Source organism: Catharus ustulatus, chromosome 15, assembly GCF_009819885.2.
Source record: "Catharus ustulatus isolate bCatUst1 chromosome 15, bCatUst1.pri.v2, whole genome shotgun sequence".
Taxonomy (NCBI): Eukaryota; Metazoa; Chordata; class Aves; order Passeriformes; family Turdidae; genus Catharus; species Catharus ustulatus.
Genome location: NC_046235.1, coordinates 19,331,443 through 19,346,537, shown reverse-complemented (window position 1 = coordinate 19,346,537; position 15,095 = coordinate 19,331,443). Strand labels below are relative to the sequence as shown.

Below are 15,095 nucleotides of genomic sequence, written 5' to 3'. Positions count from 1 at the left end.
TTTTACCAGTAGCTGTTCATCTTCCTAATCCTTGTGTGGTAAAAGGTGTAAAAATGTATGACAGAACCCTAAACATCTCATCAATATCAAAGGTAACTTTGTTTTTAAGCAGAAACCATCTCATCTTTAACCTCAAGCTAGATTAATTTTTCCCAAGTTTAGGAAAAGAAGCAGCATGCTTACTGGATGGGTGATACATACTAAAAACACACTTCATCCATTACATGCCAGAAAGTCAACTAACTACTTTTAGAAAAAGATGCGTAGCACTTTCTAGAATAGTAGTTAAAGAAGACAAACACTACAGGTCATGGAAGTGTAAGACACGTACACCACACAGAGGGAACACAGACGCAGTGTTCTACTCGTGAAAATTAGTCACTTTATCTTTGAAAAGCAGCTCTTTCTGGCCCAGTGAGGGAATTCCCAACAGGTGATGCAAGGAAATGCAAGACACTCAAAATCCTACATTACTGTACCCAAGTATATTTAATAAGTAAAACATAATTACTTTGTGCTTGGACATGGCCCAAGCTCTGCACAGAGACTACATATGAAGAAAGGAAGAATTTGAGCACCTCCGGAAATGGAAGAAGCGACATGCCACAGTTGAGTCATCCTGCTCTTGCTCCTTAAATTTGCGGTACCGCTCCAGACGGCACTCCCGACACTTGTGCAGATGTGGAGCTACATTGATGCAAGAGCCATCCTGGAGAAAAGGCTCACCTGACTGCTTCAGCTTCCTCACCTTACTCATATCTTTCAGCACAGACTGGCCAACTGAGTGAGGCAAAGTAGAAGCAAAAATCTATTAGTTAACTGCAGCAGCAAAAGGATACTGGCTTCAATAATCTTTTCAGAGATCTGTATGTTCATACATGTAAAACCAGTAATTCTCTTCAAGCCTATACCATATCACACTTCTGTCCTGAAAGATTATGCTTAAAGATTTATCAAACTGAACACCAAACTCACACACAAGAAGCATTAAGCTTCAGCCTTGTAAGCATCCTGCGTGCTGCCTACTGAGCATGAATGAGGTTTACAACCGTGGTTAGTTTACGCAGTTCATTACACAAAAGATAACCCAGTATCCCACCTTCTTGTGCTTCCAAAACATCATCTGCATTCAAGTAATCACCTTTCAGAGGAGCTGTGCGGGGCCGGCCCTTTGGGGCTTGCTTGCCCTTTCCTTTACCCAGCAGTAATTCCGCATTGTGCTCCGCATTGGGGCCCAGCTTCGCCATCAAGTGGTCTGGGATACCCTTCATACAAGCCTTAGCCTGCAACTGGTCTTCAGAGTCACTCAAATCTGACAGATCACTATTTGTACTGGAGTCGGAGTCCTGTTTGGATGTTAAGCTCCGCTCATCTAGCGAGAACCTTTTCACAGCTTCAAAAGGGGCTTTCTTCTCCTGTGGAAACTCTGCCTGTGAAGAGAAAAGGGTAGGTGGATGTCTGCCAAACACATTAGAAAAAGTTTTCAGAAGAGGATTGTCCTGCTGCCCAGGTCCGACAGTTGGTTTTTCTTCTGTTGGACTGGAGGAGAGCGTGGGCATCTCGATAGGCTGTGTCAGGCTGCTGCTTGGTGAGCTGGAACGGCCATTCCCTACAGTGGAAGGGCTCTGAACACCAGCAGCAGCTGTTGAACCAGAAGCACTGGAGATCATCTTTGAGGGGTCAGTTGTTATAAACAAAGTTTTCTTCTTAGCTAAAGAGTCTGTAGAGGTGAGTGATTCTGGCCAGGCAGAAGTGGCCTTATGACCCACAGGTATAGAGGGAGCACAAACCCCCGCGTGAGATGAAGATGCAAAGCCACTGAAAGGACTAAGTTCTGCTTTCTCAGCAAATGCCAGGAAAGGGTTTGAGGGTTCTTCTCGTGATAGCTTTGGGGGCTGTAAAAATAGGTTTTCATGACTATCAGGGGGACGAGTATTTAACAGACTTCGTGAAAAGGCTGGAGTAAGGGTAGGCATAGATTCCACAGGCAACTTCCGCTCAACAGAACTACCAGACTGCGCTCCTGGCTTAGTGTCCACTGAAAGAATTTTACCTTTACAAGTCCCAGTACCCACACTCTCTGGACACTGCTTGAATGAGTCCCGACCAGAGACATTTTCAGCCAAGCTCTCTGAAATGACCGTGAAATAGTTACTGGAAGGAAGATTCTGGGACATGCACTGAAAAAACAAGTTCTTGGACGAATCAGAATCTTTCTGAGCCTCCTGTCCAGTACCACAGCCAAAAGGAAATCCAGAAGGTTTGCTTTCTAGAGCCATCACTCCATTTGATTGGCTCCTTCCAGCCCCAAATACCAAGGACTGGGAAGCACCTGGGAGAGAGACTCCAAATCCAGAAGCCAAAAGTGAATTTCGGGAATTCTGAAACAAAATTAATAAGTATTAGTCCATTATAAGATTGTTATTTGATTCAAGAATACTTTAGTTCACCTCACTGTAACATGAGCATTCTCCTTACCCATCAAGAATAGAAATTTTAAGCAGACTGACTTACTATGAAGAAACTCCTTTAAACAATCCTACCCATAAGCTATTGAAGATACACAGAGAAAATGAATACTTAATGTCTTATCACACTTTAGAACAAAGGTGAGACACCAGACAGGTGAACTAACTAATAGAAAAGCAAGTTAGTAAAAATGCTGATCATTTGAATTCAAATCAACAAAAAGGGAACCTTAATTGAAACTGCTTTTGAATACTCTCCAATCTTTCACCCTCTTGCAAGAGCATTCTGATAAGCTTCACCTATTTAAGTAGCACCCCTGAAATAAGTAATTTAATTTGCAAGTACAGTAATTTCACGACTATAAGGCGCACCTTAAAGCCTAAAATTCTGGTCCGAACTCGGAAGTGCACCTTATAATCTGGTGCCCCTTATATATGGACAATGTTTGGAAATTTGCCAACCCGTAAGTGCGAGCAGTGAGCTGAGCCATGTGGGGCCGCGTAGGGCTGGGGGGTGCTGGAGTGGGGCCACGCGGCTCAGCGGGACTGGGGGGGGCCGCGCGGTTCGGCCGGGCCGGGGCCACACAGCTTGGCGGGGCTCGCGCAATTCCGTTTCTTATTGGTTACTTTGTTGTGCACGAATGCTTGCTGCAAAAAAAGAGGCGCGCCTTATAATTTGGTGCGCCTTATATAGTGAAGAAGTTTGGGAATTTTTCCAGCACCCGGAAGCGCACCTTATAATCCGGTGCACCTTACAGTCGTGAAATTACTGCAATTTCACGATTACAAGCCGCAGCATTTTGACTAAAATTTTGGTCCAAACCTGAAGTGCGGCTTACAATCAGGTGCGGTTTATATATGGACAAAGAACGAAAAATTGCAGTTTTAGTTTGGAGGACAGGTGTCTGCTAAGAAAGGCAGGAGCTTCTCTTTGAAATGGAGAATATAAACCCCCTCCCTCCAAATTATTAGAATTTTGAAATCAAGGGGCTTTCAGGCAAAATTATGGGAATTAGGAATAACAGTTTTTTTCTAGGGAAATTAAAATAGAAATACAGTACTACAAAGAAACAAACTCCAAACCCTGACAAAGTCAGAGTACAACCTGACACCCGTCAGGCAGGGTGTTGGTAGCAGTCCCATTAAATGGTGGCTGTATTCCTTTTGTAGTGACAGATGTGGCTCAGTTGGAGCAGTGCTCCTGTACAAGGTGCAGTTTCCCTCTAAAGGTCCAGTGGTGATGTGGAGAAATCCCATTTTCCTCTGGAGTCCAGTGGAGAAAGGGGCTGCCTTAGTGTCCCAAAACCTCTGTTTTTATTTTGGTAAGAAATGTCGGGCTTTCCCCCCCCAGCTGGAGCAACTCCCAATGGGATGCAGTAATTTTATCAGTCCCACAGTGGGACTCAATGGCCATGAGCAGCTGGAGGAAGGATGGGTTGTGAAAAGACAAAGAACAATGCCCTGCCTGGTTTCAATGGATGGCCCATCAGCAGAATATCTGCCATTGAGATAAGGATCACTGCCCCCACACCCAACAGATGGTGATAGAATAGATACCTTTTATCACACTCTGTATTGTAATGTGCGGCTTATAATCAGGTGTGGCTTATATATGGACAAAGAATGAAGAGTTGCTGACACCCGAAAGTGCGGCTTATAATCAGGTACAGCTTATAATTGTGAAATTACTGTACTGTAAATTAAACAAAGTATGCCCCCAGAAGTTAGCAGACAAACTATTCCTGGGCCCCATAACCCATGTCTGCTGACAGGTAGGTAGATGCCTAGGATGTGGTGCCTCCCAGGGAATAACCCAGTAGAGATTAAACACAAAAGGCTTAAATTTTATGACCACTAAATACAGGAAGGTTTGGTGAATGGCAGATTTCTACTAGAGCGATAACTGTGATATGGAATATTCACTTGCTCTCTTCTCAATTGGTACTTGCTCAGATTTTCCAATTCTGACAGTACTACTTTAACTAACTATATACTGTGACTAAGTCCTCATAGGATCATTTAGATCAGCTGTACTCCTTTTCTTTGAGTTTCCAGTTAGAAATCTGCTCATCATTATCAGTTTTATTTCAAGGTCATGTTAAATACAGTCACAGACTGTGCAACATATCCTACAGGTCACTAGTGTCCCTGCATACTCTACTGCATAGTAATGTTTGGCTTGTTCCTCATTACCAATCTCCAGCTGTAATAACTTTAATAACTTAAACATTTAATAATATTAACAGTTCTTCTGGATATTAGAATTTCACCTATTTCTTTTTAGAGATAAAAATAATTTTAGAAAACTGTGTCCTAATACTTTTTAAAAGAATATTAATTTGAATGGAAACCAAGGTTGTGAAGTCACAATGACCAAGTCACACTATGATATAGTGGACAGTCTGAAACAGTAATACATGCGAACCATCCGCAACACTCTTGCTGATTTATGCTGGGTTCCCTCCAGCAAAAAAAAATGTTTAGAATGGACTAATGGTCTGCCTACCAACTCTGAAGCCCAATTAATAATATTTTTAAGAAGTGATGTGGGGTAGGAGAGAGGGAAAGGAGGAGAGGTGGTACCAAAATTTCTCAGTACAATTACATAGTCTGCAGTTGCCCCCAACTCTGAATTTATTTATTGGGGGGATAGAAGAGTTTATATTACATTATATTACATTATAGGAGTTCATATTACATTACATTATATGTTCATTATACAACACCCCTGTTTTCAACAATTCTATTTCTCCTTTACAGCTTACCATCTAGGAATCTTTATCCAAAGGTAAACATTTAACCTTTCCACCTATACCATTACCTACTACAAAAGACGGGGATGATAATAATGCCTTTAACTTCTCAGCAATCACACTGGACTCTCTTCACGCATCTCTCATTTTCTTCACTTTTTTTATACAATAGACAGTGAAATTCTTTATTTTTGTTGTACTTACTGAGGTGGGTTTCATTTTGTTTTGTTTTTACAAACCTAAACTTCATTTATTTAAGAAGTCACATTTTGTTTTTAACAAGGTTTCCCTTCTATTTTTCCACTCCTTTCCTTGTAAACAGGGCAAGTCTGAGCTCTCATCTCCGATATTTTAATTCTTTCTTTGGTTTTAGTCCTAGGCAGTATATAATGCAACTAGCTCACTTTTCTACTATATATATAACACAGCTCTAACACACAAGATAGACATCTGTTAATGGTCCTCTAAATGTAGGCTCATTGTTTTTCTGGTTTTGAGGCTTTTTTAAAGTACAGTAATTTGATGAATATAAGCCACACCACTTTGACTAAAATTTTAGTCTGAACCCGGAAGTGAGGCTTATAGTCCAGAGCGGCCAATATATGGACGATGTTCAGAAATTTGCCAACCCGGAAGTGCAGGCCTGCAGCAGCCCCGAGCCGAGCCGGAGCCCGCCTGGCCCCAGCGGCCAGGTAGCGGCAGCGCTCCCCAGCACGCTCCCCCGCTCCCTGGGTGGCCGGGCAGTGGCCAGGCACAGCACTCCCCCGCTTCCGGGCAGCAACAGCCGGGCACGCCACTCGGAGCTCCGCCAGCCACCCGCTGGGCTCCGCTCGGAGCTCCGCTGCCCATGCGGCTTTGCTCAGAGTACCGCTGCCCGCCCGCGCAGCTCCACTCGAAGCTCTGCTGCCCGCGCGGCTCCGCTCAGAGCACCGCTGCCCGTCCACGCGGCTCCACTTGGAGCTCTGCCAGCTGCCCTGCCCGGAGCTCCGCCGCCCGCCCGCCCGCCTGCGCGGCTCTGCTCGGAGCACCACCGCCCGCCTGCCCGCGTGGCTCCGCTCAGAGCTCTGCCGGCCATCCGACTGTGTGGCTCCGCTCAGAGCTCCGCCGGCCGCCCGCCCACACGGCTGAGCGGCTGCTCAAAGGCAATGCGGATCCGTTGGAAATGCCTGCAAAATGACCACACTGTTGTTCATATCTTTTTCTGCTTTTAAATAAATTGCAGGGTACACTGCCGCAGCTATTGTCTGTATCTTTTTTCACTTGGAAATAATGTTTCCAAGGTCAGCACCTGCCAGTAAACCCTGTGATTCTGTTACTAATTGGCAACTTTGTGAAAGTTCGCTGTCAACGGAAGTGCGGTTTATAATCCGGTGAGGTTGATATATGGACAAGACCTAAACATTGCCAACACCCGGAGGTGTGGCTTATAATCATGAAATTACTGTAACTTGAATGTTCAACTCTGAGCACATTTTCATGTAGACTTGTTTATATAAAGGCAAGAGATTTTAAGTAGGTTATCTTGTGTATGACACAACAAAATTAAGTGCAGTGCTTAGTGTTGTTTTAAAGAAGCATTTTTCAGATTAAGGCTGAATAAACATAAGAGTGCTACACAGTTATCTCTTACTACTCCTTCACCAATTACCTTAATTTTCTTTTCAGTCATTTCTTAGATCAGATAACAGGTTTTCTTTGGGAGGAGACACTCATGAGAGAAAAAGTAATTTTTTCAATTCCATGGACACACATTTTAACAGGAGTATGGTGCAGAACATCTGTTGTAAACATGTCAATCTTTCTAGAACACGTTGAATCAACATGATTGAGCTACTCACCTCTCCCTGAGCCTGCGATCGGACAGCTTTTGGTTTCTCCTGTCCAGTAACAGCTGGCAAACTGGTATCAGAGATTCTCACAGTTGTTGGCGTCAAAGCAGTTGTAGTAACTGCAGTTGTGGAAGTCACTGTGCCTTGGCCAACCTGTTCCAGTGGTTTTCCTGCCTCTTTACATCCAGATCCAACTAGTAATGGTTGTCCAGCCACAGAAGAAAATGGAGTGAAGGGCAATGGTGTGTCACCAACAACTGGCTCATCTTGGACTACTAGTGTTCGGCCATTCTCTTTGGTGTAAGTAGCAAAACGAATATTGCGATTAATCTGAGGAATAAACGAAGGCAACTGCTTGGCCCTTGGATCCAGTCCCGTTTCACTACTGGAGACTCCTTTCCAGGGACCTCTGCTTGCCTCACCTCCATCACTACCATTGCTATCTGTCTCACCCTTCTCCTTTAGCTTCTTTGTTGCAGGATCGCAACTGGGATCTGACACAGTTTTCCTTCTCCTTCCATCCTTTCCCTCCAGGCTTTCTTTCTTCTTTTTCCCTTTAGATGATGATTTAGCTGCTTTTAGGCCCCCTCCCTATAACAGACAGAGCCACGCAATCACGAAACAGAATAATACAGATCCAAGTTCAAAGAACTTTTTGTTGTTAGAACAGAATATATTACACTACTCTGAAGTTTAGGGACACTCTATCACAAATTGAGACATCTAGAGAGAGACTCTGTGAGCACAGAACACAAGCATTAAGCACAGTCTTGACTTTTTTGTACTAGACTAAGACCCGCACAAGAAATTTTTTAGCTGAGCTACCTTGCTGTAACATGAACCACATCTTGGCAAATTTTGAGAAACACACAATACTCCAACAAAGCTCCTCATAATGTATGAATACATCCGTACTCTAATTTTTGCTCCAAGTATAAACCCCATGATCCTTTTGAAGGCACGCTTTCTGTCCACTACACAAAACCTACAATATTTAACTGCAGGAGATAGCTTTAGCCTAAGGTAAAAATTCAGATTCAAATGTTAACATGGAACAAACATCTCAACTGAAGCAGTGAAATGTCACAAACATACAAGCCTGCTTACACGGCAGAGCACCAGATGGCAATTTTCAGAAATCACTTAAAAGATATGTGAAGCAGCACAGTAATCCTGTTAGAAAAAGGCAGCAACACTACACTTTAAAACCACCACGGTTATACCACTACTGATCCCCTACTGATCCACAATAAACTTAGTAAACAGGCCTGAACAAAAAGAGAAGACTGTTTGAAGAAAGCTATGACTATCAAAATGGTGAACAAAACTTTCCTGTTCCAATTTTTAAGAGGAAAATCACTAAAATTATCCAAAGTCCACAGTTAACACTGCATAATTTTTTAGTCCTTTACAGATTTTACTTATTTCACATAAAAAAATTTATGAAGTTTCACGCTGTATATACAAGTCCTGAATGCACAGCTGCAGTACCTCACTTGGAGAAGTGTTATCCATCACCACATGAATCAGTCGAGGATCCACCGACTTTATCTCACCACTCTAATTTTTATACAGGTTGATAAGGAGGAAGTAGAAGAAAGAAAAGTAGAGGTTAATTTTTAATTCAGAGTATATAGTATCAACATAAGAGACCTAAACACACAGTTACTGTGCAGGCCCTCTCCCATTTACCTTTTCTTACCATCTCACTTCCTTACTAATACTACAGCCTTCTAGTTCACCTTCTATCCTTTTGCTCTTTTGCTATTGCAAAACCTTCCATATTTGATGCCTGTCACTGTCTCCTTGTACGTTTGTTCTATTGAGCATTTCTAAAGGTATTTATTACATTAAGTGCAGTCCTTGAATTTAATTTAGCATTGTTACATGCATGTTCACTCCACGGGATGTAGAAAGGACTACTGTGGAAGAAGCAAACCAGTTCAGCCTAAGTGTCTCCCCAAAAGGAGCAACGAATATCCAATCTCTGTAACTGCTCTTGCAGGATACTTTTTATTTCACAGTAAGTACACAGGAAGCTCTGTGCTTCCTAGCATGCATCTGCTGAATGCACATAACTCCACAATTTCTATGCTCCTCCAAAGTACTTTACTGATTTACCATACATAGTATACTTTTTTCCCTGTGTGCCAGCAATAGCAGTAGCCAGAGTACTGGATTACTGCTCATTCAGTGCATTCAATCTACACATCGAAGAGGCTGCAGGGGCAGCGTGCATGAGACACAGGATGGGACCTGAAAACCAAGACAAGTGCTGCTGCTACACTGCACCATGGACCTGTCCTAGCTGTGCCTGAAAAAGGAAACCATCAGGAGCAGGTCACCGGCAAGACTGAACTACCAGTCAGACCATACAAAAGCACACAATAAAAATCAGAAATTCTAGCAGTGCAGATTCTCTGTGCTGTACACAGGTTTCCTGATAGGAACAGGGCAAAAGTAAATAGTCTGAGATAAAATACATACATCCAGTTATTTATACTAAGACTTCATTTGATTTGTTACAACTGTTTCAAACCACTTGTACAGTCTATCAGATGGAAACCAATAGAAGGCATAGGAAGGTCACAATATAAGAGACCAAGAAGGTAGCTTTCTATACATCAGCATGCCTTCCTTTCTGAAGAGTCATTTCCAATATTTTTGCTTACAGCACTCACTTCCAGTGAAACTTCTACAGCTTTTTTTTTTAAATAGAAGTGGTCTGTGTGACATCATTTATTCTGTCATCGTAACAGGAAAAAATACTGTGAATCACAACACAAATAATTACTCATATTTTAAAGCAAAAAACCAAGCCAAAGTAACAAATTTTGGCAAAGCTGTCATTCTGCACATATAGATATTGAGGAATGGTATTTTAAGAATACCAAAACAGCACTTCATATTTTTACCTCAGTCACAGACACCTCCATAAGACGAGTTATTGGGTCTTGGTGGCTCACAATACCACAGAGCCAGCTATTTTCATCCTCTGGTTGATAAACTTTAACTCTTTGGCCTTGGACACTGTAAGGACCTGAAAAAGAAGGACTTTGAGTACATTTCCAAGCAAGCTTTGTATCATACTAGTTAAAGAGTCATACAGTACAACGGTTCTGTGCAGCTAATTAGGGCTTGAAGTGTCATCTTCCAGGTGGAAAGAAATTAAAACACTAGGGCTTCTGCTGCAAATCCTGTGGCAGGCACTTTATCCTAACAAGGCATTTTATCCTAAAAAGTCAATAAGTTCTCACTGTTGTAACTCAAAGCTATTGCGGAGACAAAATGAATACCATTTAGGCATAAAAAAACCCCAAACGTGAAAGACCAAAATTGCCTCACTCATTTGACAAAATCAAACTACATGGGGGATCCTTGCTAACTAAATTATTTTGTTTTCTAACCTACAGCTTAGTAATTATGCAGCATCCATCCAGTGAACAGTCCCAGTAGTCTGACTTGGTCCAGATGTGTCCAATCCCAGAAGAAAAGCCATGCATTTCAGAGTAGAACCATGTATTTGGATATCCAACATATCTAAACCAACCTGTTTCAGTTCTTGCATACAGATAAAAGATCATCTACAGAAAGGTTTCCTCTCACCCTGCCCTTGTTCTCCAGATCAGCTTGCTGAGCTTTCCTGCCACCCTAAATCCAGACAAAATAAACCTCTACTAATCTTGGATCACCAAAATCCACATGATCCAGCAACCTGTATGTGGCACAGTCAGAATTAGGCACTTTAGAAGGCTTCAAACTGGACAGTTTTTAAGCTACTTGCTCATGTGAGAAGTATTGTCCTCAGAATTTCTACGAATAAAAATTTTATTTGACCGAAAGGCACCAAATTCCCATTAAGAATTACATCATCCTTCAAATGTAAGACAGTGGTCTGTCACTAGGGTGGCTCCCTGGCACATGAACTCTGGATAGGAATTATTTTAGCACTTGACCAAGATGACCCGAATCTGACAACAAAAGTCACAATCAGGCTTAACCTAATACACAATCCAGACAATATATATTAACTCTATGCTGACCAGCCACATCCACCCATATATTCAACTTAATTGATGAATTAATTATCAAACATCAAAATTTGAATTGCCATTACAAGGAAAGTTTCTGAGGGTCAGCAACTACAAAGAAACTTCACTTCTAAATTTCCACAGTTAAAGAACAGAACCATAGAAAAGAACCAATACTTTAAAAATTCCAAACTAAAACTTAAAACAAAGAAGTTGAAAATACAAGGCCTACTCCCTAAACAACCATTCAAGTAAGTATTTCTGGTTGTATCTCAGGCACTATCTGTGATAATGTTACTTTGTAAAGGACTTGCGAGATACAGAAAATCGACCTTCCAAATGAAACAGTAACAGAAACTATTGCAATCCTCTTTCACAAATTCTACCACAGTATTATAACTGTTGCACAACAAAGTATCTCTAAGAAAGAAAACACACCTCACCTCTACTAAATATCTCTTGAAGCTTCTGGTCGCTGAGCAGTGCATTGACAGATTCTCTCAGTGAAGGTTGTTCCTGCAGAATCTGATTTTGACTCTCTGTTCCCATCTACCAAAAACAAACAGTTTTAACAAAGTACAGTCTTCTAAGGTAACAGAAACATCAGTTTTTATAAGACAGCTCTTCTTGGACTGCAGTCAGAAATTGACAAACCAGATAAAAAGAGTAAAATAAGGAAAAATACTACTGAATATGCCAGGAGAATAAAAGAATTAACTATGCAAAAACTGTTGAAAAACTTCCACTGTAATTATCAGCTACTCAATGACAGCTACTCTCCAGCTGAACAATGCAGAGAGTATCAGTACTTTTCACATGCAAATGGAGCTCAGTGTAAGGATCCAGAAAGCAGGGAAACAAACACAAATATGTGACAGGGCAGTGAAAGGAGAAAGATGGGTATGTTGATGGAACAGTAAAAAAAAAAAAAAAAACAAACCCAAAACTAATCTGATAAGAACAGCACACGAATAAATTTACATTTTAACTGAACACAGTTCAAATACCTGAAATAAACGTAATCCACTGGCATCAGACAGGAAACGTAAATGTCTGTCCACAAGAAACTCCACTGGGACCACAGAGCCTAACCCCAGCTTATCTACTAGAGGAGTGAAGGTCTGTGATGTACAAAAAAACAGAAGTTACCAAATGACTGAGCACACATACAGGTCAACAACAGACGAATTCACATGCTATTCAGATTTTTAAAAATTAAAAATTTTAATTTCTCAACTTGTACCACCCAGTGCTTGAGTTTTAATGTAAAGTATTAAGCCAATAATTCTTGCAATACAAGCAGGAATTACAGGCAACTGGATCCACTTTTTCATTAGATCTTAGAGCAGAAATGAAAATACCTGTGGTGGTATTTGGTTTATCATAGGTAAGTGCCTTCTGATGTTCAGGTTAAAAAAAAGAAAGCTCTGGTTAAGGTTAAAAAAAAAAAGCTTTGGTTAATAACATATTTCAGATGTAGCCTCATGAAAGGAGTGGTTTTATTCTTCTGTAGAAGTTAGCTGTAAGGAATTGATATGCTTATTATTAAATGAGAGCATTTTTGGCTAGTGTTTTGTGAAAAACTAAAGTTCATAGGAAACGTAGTATTGATGTTCAAGATGCAGAGCAAATCACTAAAAATACCTAGTGAATTCAGAAACCTTGTAACAGTAGAATCAGACAACTTTATATCATAACTTGCTGATGGAAGAGGAAGTTGCCAACCAGAGTCTTTGAAATGTTACCCGTCTCATGCTCACACTTAACATAATTTTAACACAAGTATTCATGACATTTTCCCTTAACAGCTCTCATCAAGTTTGTTTACACTTCATTCTCTCGTGCACAACAGCATAAATATAGAAATCCATTTTCTCAGTTTAAGCAAAACTATCCCCTGAAAGCAAACAGGGCGACAAAAAAGAGACAATTAAGAATGAAAGCACATTCGTAAGTGATATAACTTAAACAAACAAAAAAATCCCAACAAAACCAACCATCCCCCACACTCCTGAAACACACCATCCCCTTTGTAATGCTAAGTAGTTCGTTTCCCATTGCAAATATGTACTCTGGTGCTTTGACTAACTCCAGTCTGCATTCCCGTGCAGTTATCTGGGTAGGCCTGTAGTACCTAGAGAAAAACTTCAACGCTCACGTGGCTGTCCTGAGTATGGATAACAGAAACATTTTTTCAGCAAGTTTTCAGATAAAGCTTGAGCTGTAGTGGAAGTAGTCTGGAATCATTACATAGACAGCATGCAGACTATGGTAACACCCCCAAATCACTCCGATTTTGACCGATTTGGAAAACAAACGAAAGATGCTCATCACACGTAAAAACAGTTTCCCAGATGAAAGTAACTGGAGTTCATTCTTGCAGACAGGATGGAAATACACTGAAAGGAAAACTTCGCCTATGGAAAAAACACTCTCGACAGAGAGTAAAGGCCTTGTTTTCTTCTGCCTTATGCCAAGTGCAATAAAGAAACTGTCAGAGAAAGGCGCAGTGATGGACTTGCTGCTTTGAGCCCAAGTGCCCATTTGTAACACTAATTTCAAATTCTACCAAGGCACACAATCCTTGACAGGAAAAAACTTATCAGTGTACCCATGCACAAAATGTGTTAAAAAGCAGAGAGTAAACCAAGGACTACAAGTCCAAAAGCAGTCCAAGGACTGTGGGAGGAGAAAAGAAACAAAAGAAGGCGCAAATAATAAAAATTAAACAGCATAAAAATGAGGGAAGGATTCTCACGTATCTTTCCTCTTCAGAAGCCACTAAGAGAATAAATATATAAGGAATGCTCTTCACTATATACTACTCATCAGGATGTGTGCAGAATGGGTATATTCAGATATGCTAGCTAAAATATACTGGCTTTGTTTTCAAGTGTCACGACATGTAACTGCCATGTAAATAGCAATACGGTTAACCACATCAAGAAACATGAGAAAATTCTGCATGTCACGTTAGTTAATGCTGACGACAAAACTGAAATAAAATCTTTAGATCAGGAGTGGCCAATTTATGGTTTATATGTCAGGCACAGCACGCTGTCTATTCTCTTCTCGAAAATGCCTTCTGGTATATCTATTTAATTGATGCAACAGCCTTTATCATACAGAGCTCTGAAGAGTCCTTCAAAAGGCTTATTTGCACAATTCAGAAAACCCCAGCATATACAAAGTTTTAAAGTAGGGAAAAAATAATCTTTTCCCATATATAACACATTTCTTCAGAGATTAACTTGTAAGTCACGTAAGAAAATATCACTTTTCTTTACAACATGTCACAGCAATTTCTGGGGCAGGAACTGGAAGCGTACTGCCTCTCCAATGCCTTCCCAAAAGGACTATTAAGTGCCAGTTAAGGAACTCCTATTAGTAAAAGTCAATCCCCAAGCAATTTTTGAACCTCCAAAATGGTGCCCTGTACAATATCCAAGCCCTGAACTTCACAGTGGAGGTGATGAAAACCTCAGAGGTTCTAAGGGCTTCTGGTCAAATACTCACCAGTGCAGGCCACTGTGCCTGCGAGACTCGAGTCCCCTGAAGCATAACTGGATCATTTCTAGGTGCCCAAACCAATGATCCTTCCAGCAGCAATACTATAACTTCTTCAGCGTGGACTTTCACCCACGCATGTTGGTTCCAGTTACAGCCATCAAATTCCACAAAGATCTGATTAAAAAAAAAAAATTCATCTCTTTTCAGACACTTAACAGAAAATCATATTCCTACAATCCTTACAGAAAATGAGACAGCAACTTTAGTAAGAAAAATCAGGATAATTATGGCAATGTTAATATTGAGAATACATCTACATAGCTAAGGGAATCAAATTAACAATTACTAACCTATGAAAAATTATTTATCCCCAAACATGCATCACTGGCTCCAAATGCCGTGTTTTCCTATACAAAATTAAAGACATGAAAATTGTTCATCCCAAAATACAGATGATGACCCAATGCAAGTTCTTTCACAGTAGGATTTTTTAGAGAATTTCAA

At 40.9% G+C, this 15,095-nt stretch overlaps 1 protein-coding gene across 1 annotated transcript in view; it reads right to left on the bottom strand.

The window, feature by feature from the left end:
- The window catches only part of KDM3B (lysine demethylase 3B), a 45,348-nt gene that overhangs the window by 26,803 nt on the left and 3,450 nt on the right, over positions 1 to 15,095 (bottom strand). Inside the window, exons 2-9 of the mRNA XM_033073501.2 lie at positions 14,598 to 14,765; positions 12,089 to 12,202; positions 11,525 to 11,630; positions 9,966 to 10,090; positions 8,542 to 8,610; positions 7,060 to 7,641; positions 1,142 to 2,381; positions 579 to 780 (exon numbers count right to left, since the gene is read on the bottom strand). Coding sequence (XP_032929392.1) covers positions 579 to 780; positions 1,142 to 2,381; positions 7,060 to 7,641; positions 8,542 to 8,610; positions 9,966 to 10,090; positions 11,525 to 11,630; positions 12,089 to 12,202; positions 14,598 to 14,765 — 2,606 coding nt within the window. The remainder of the gene's footprint in view (positions 1 to 578; positions 781 to 1,141; positions 2,382 to 7,059; positions 7,642 to 8,541; positions 8,611 to 9,965; positions 10,091 to 11,524; positions 11,631 to 12,088; positions 12,203 to 14,597; positions 14,766 to 15,095) is intronic.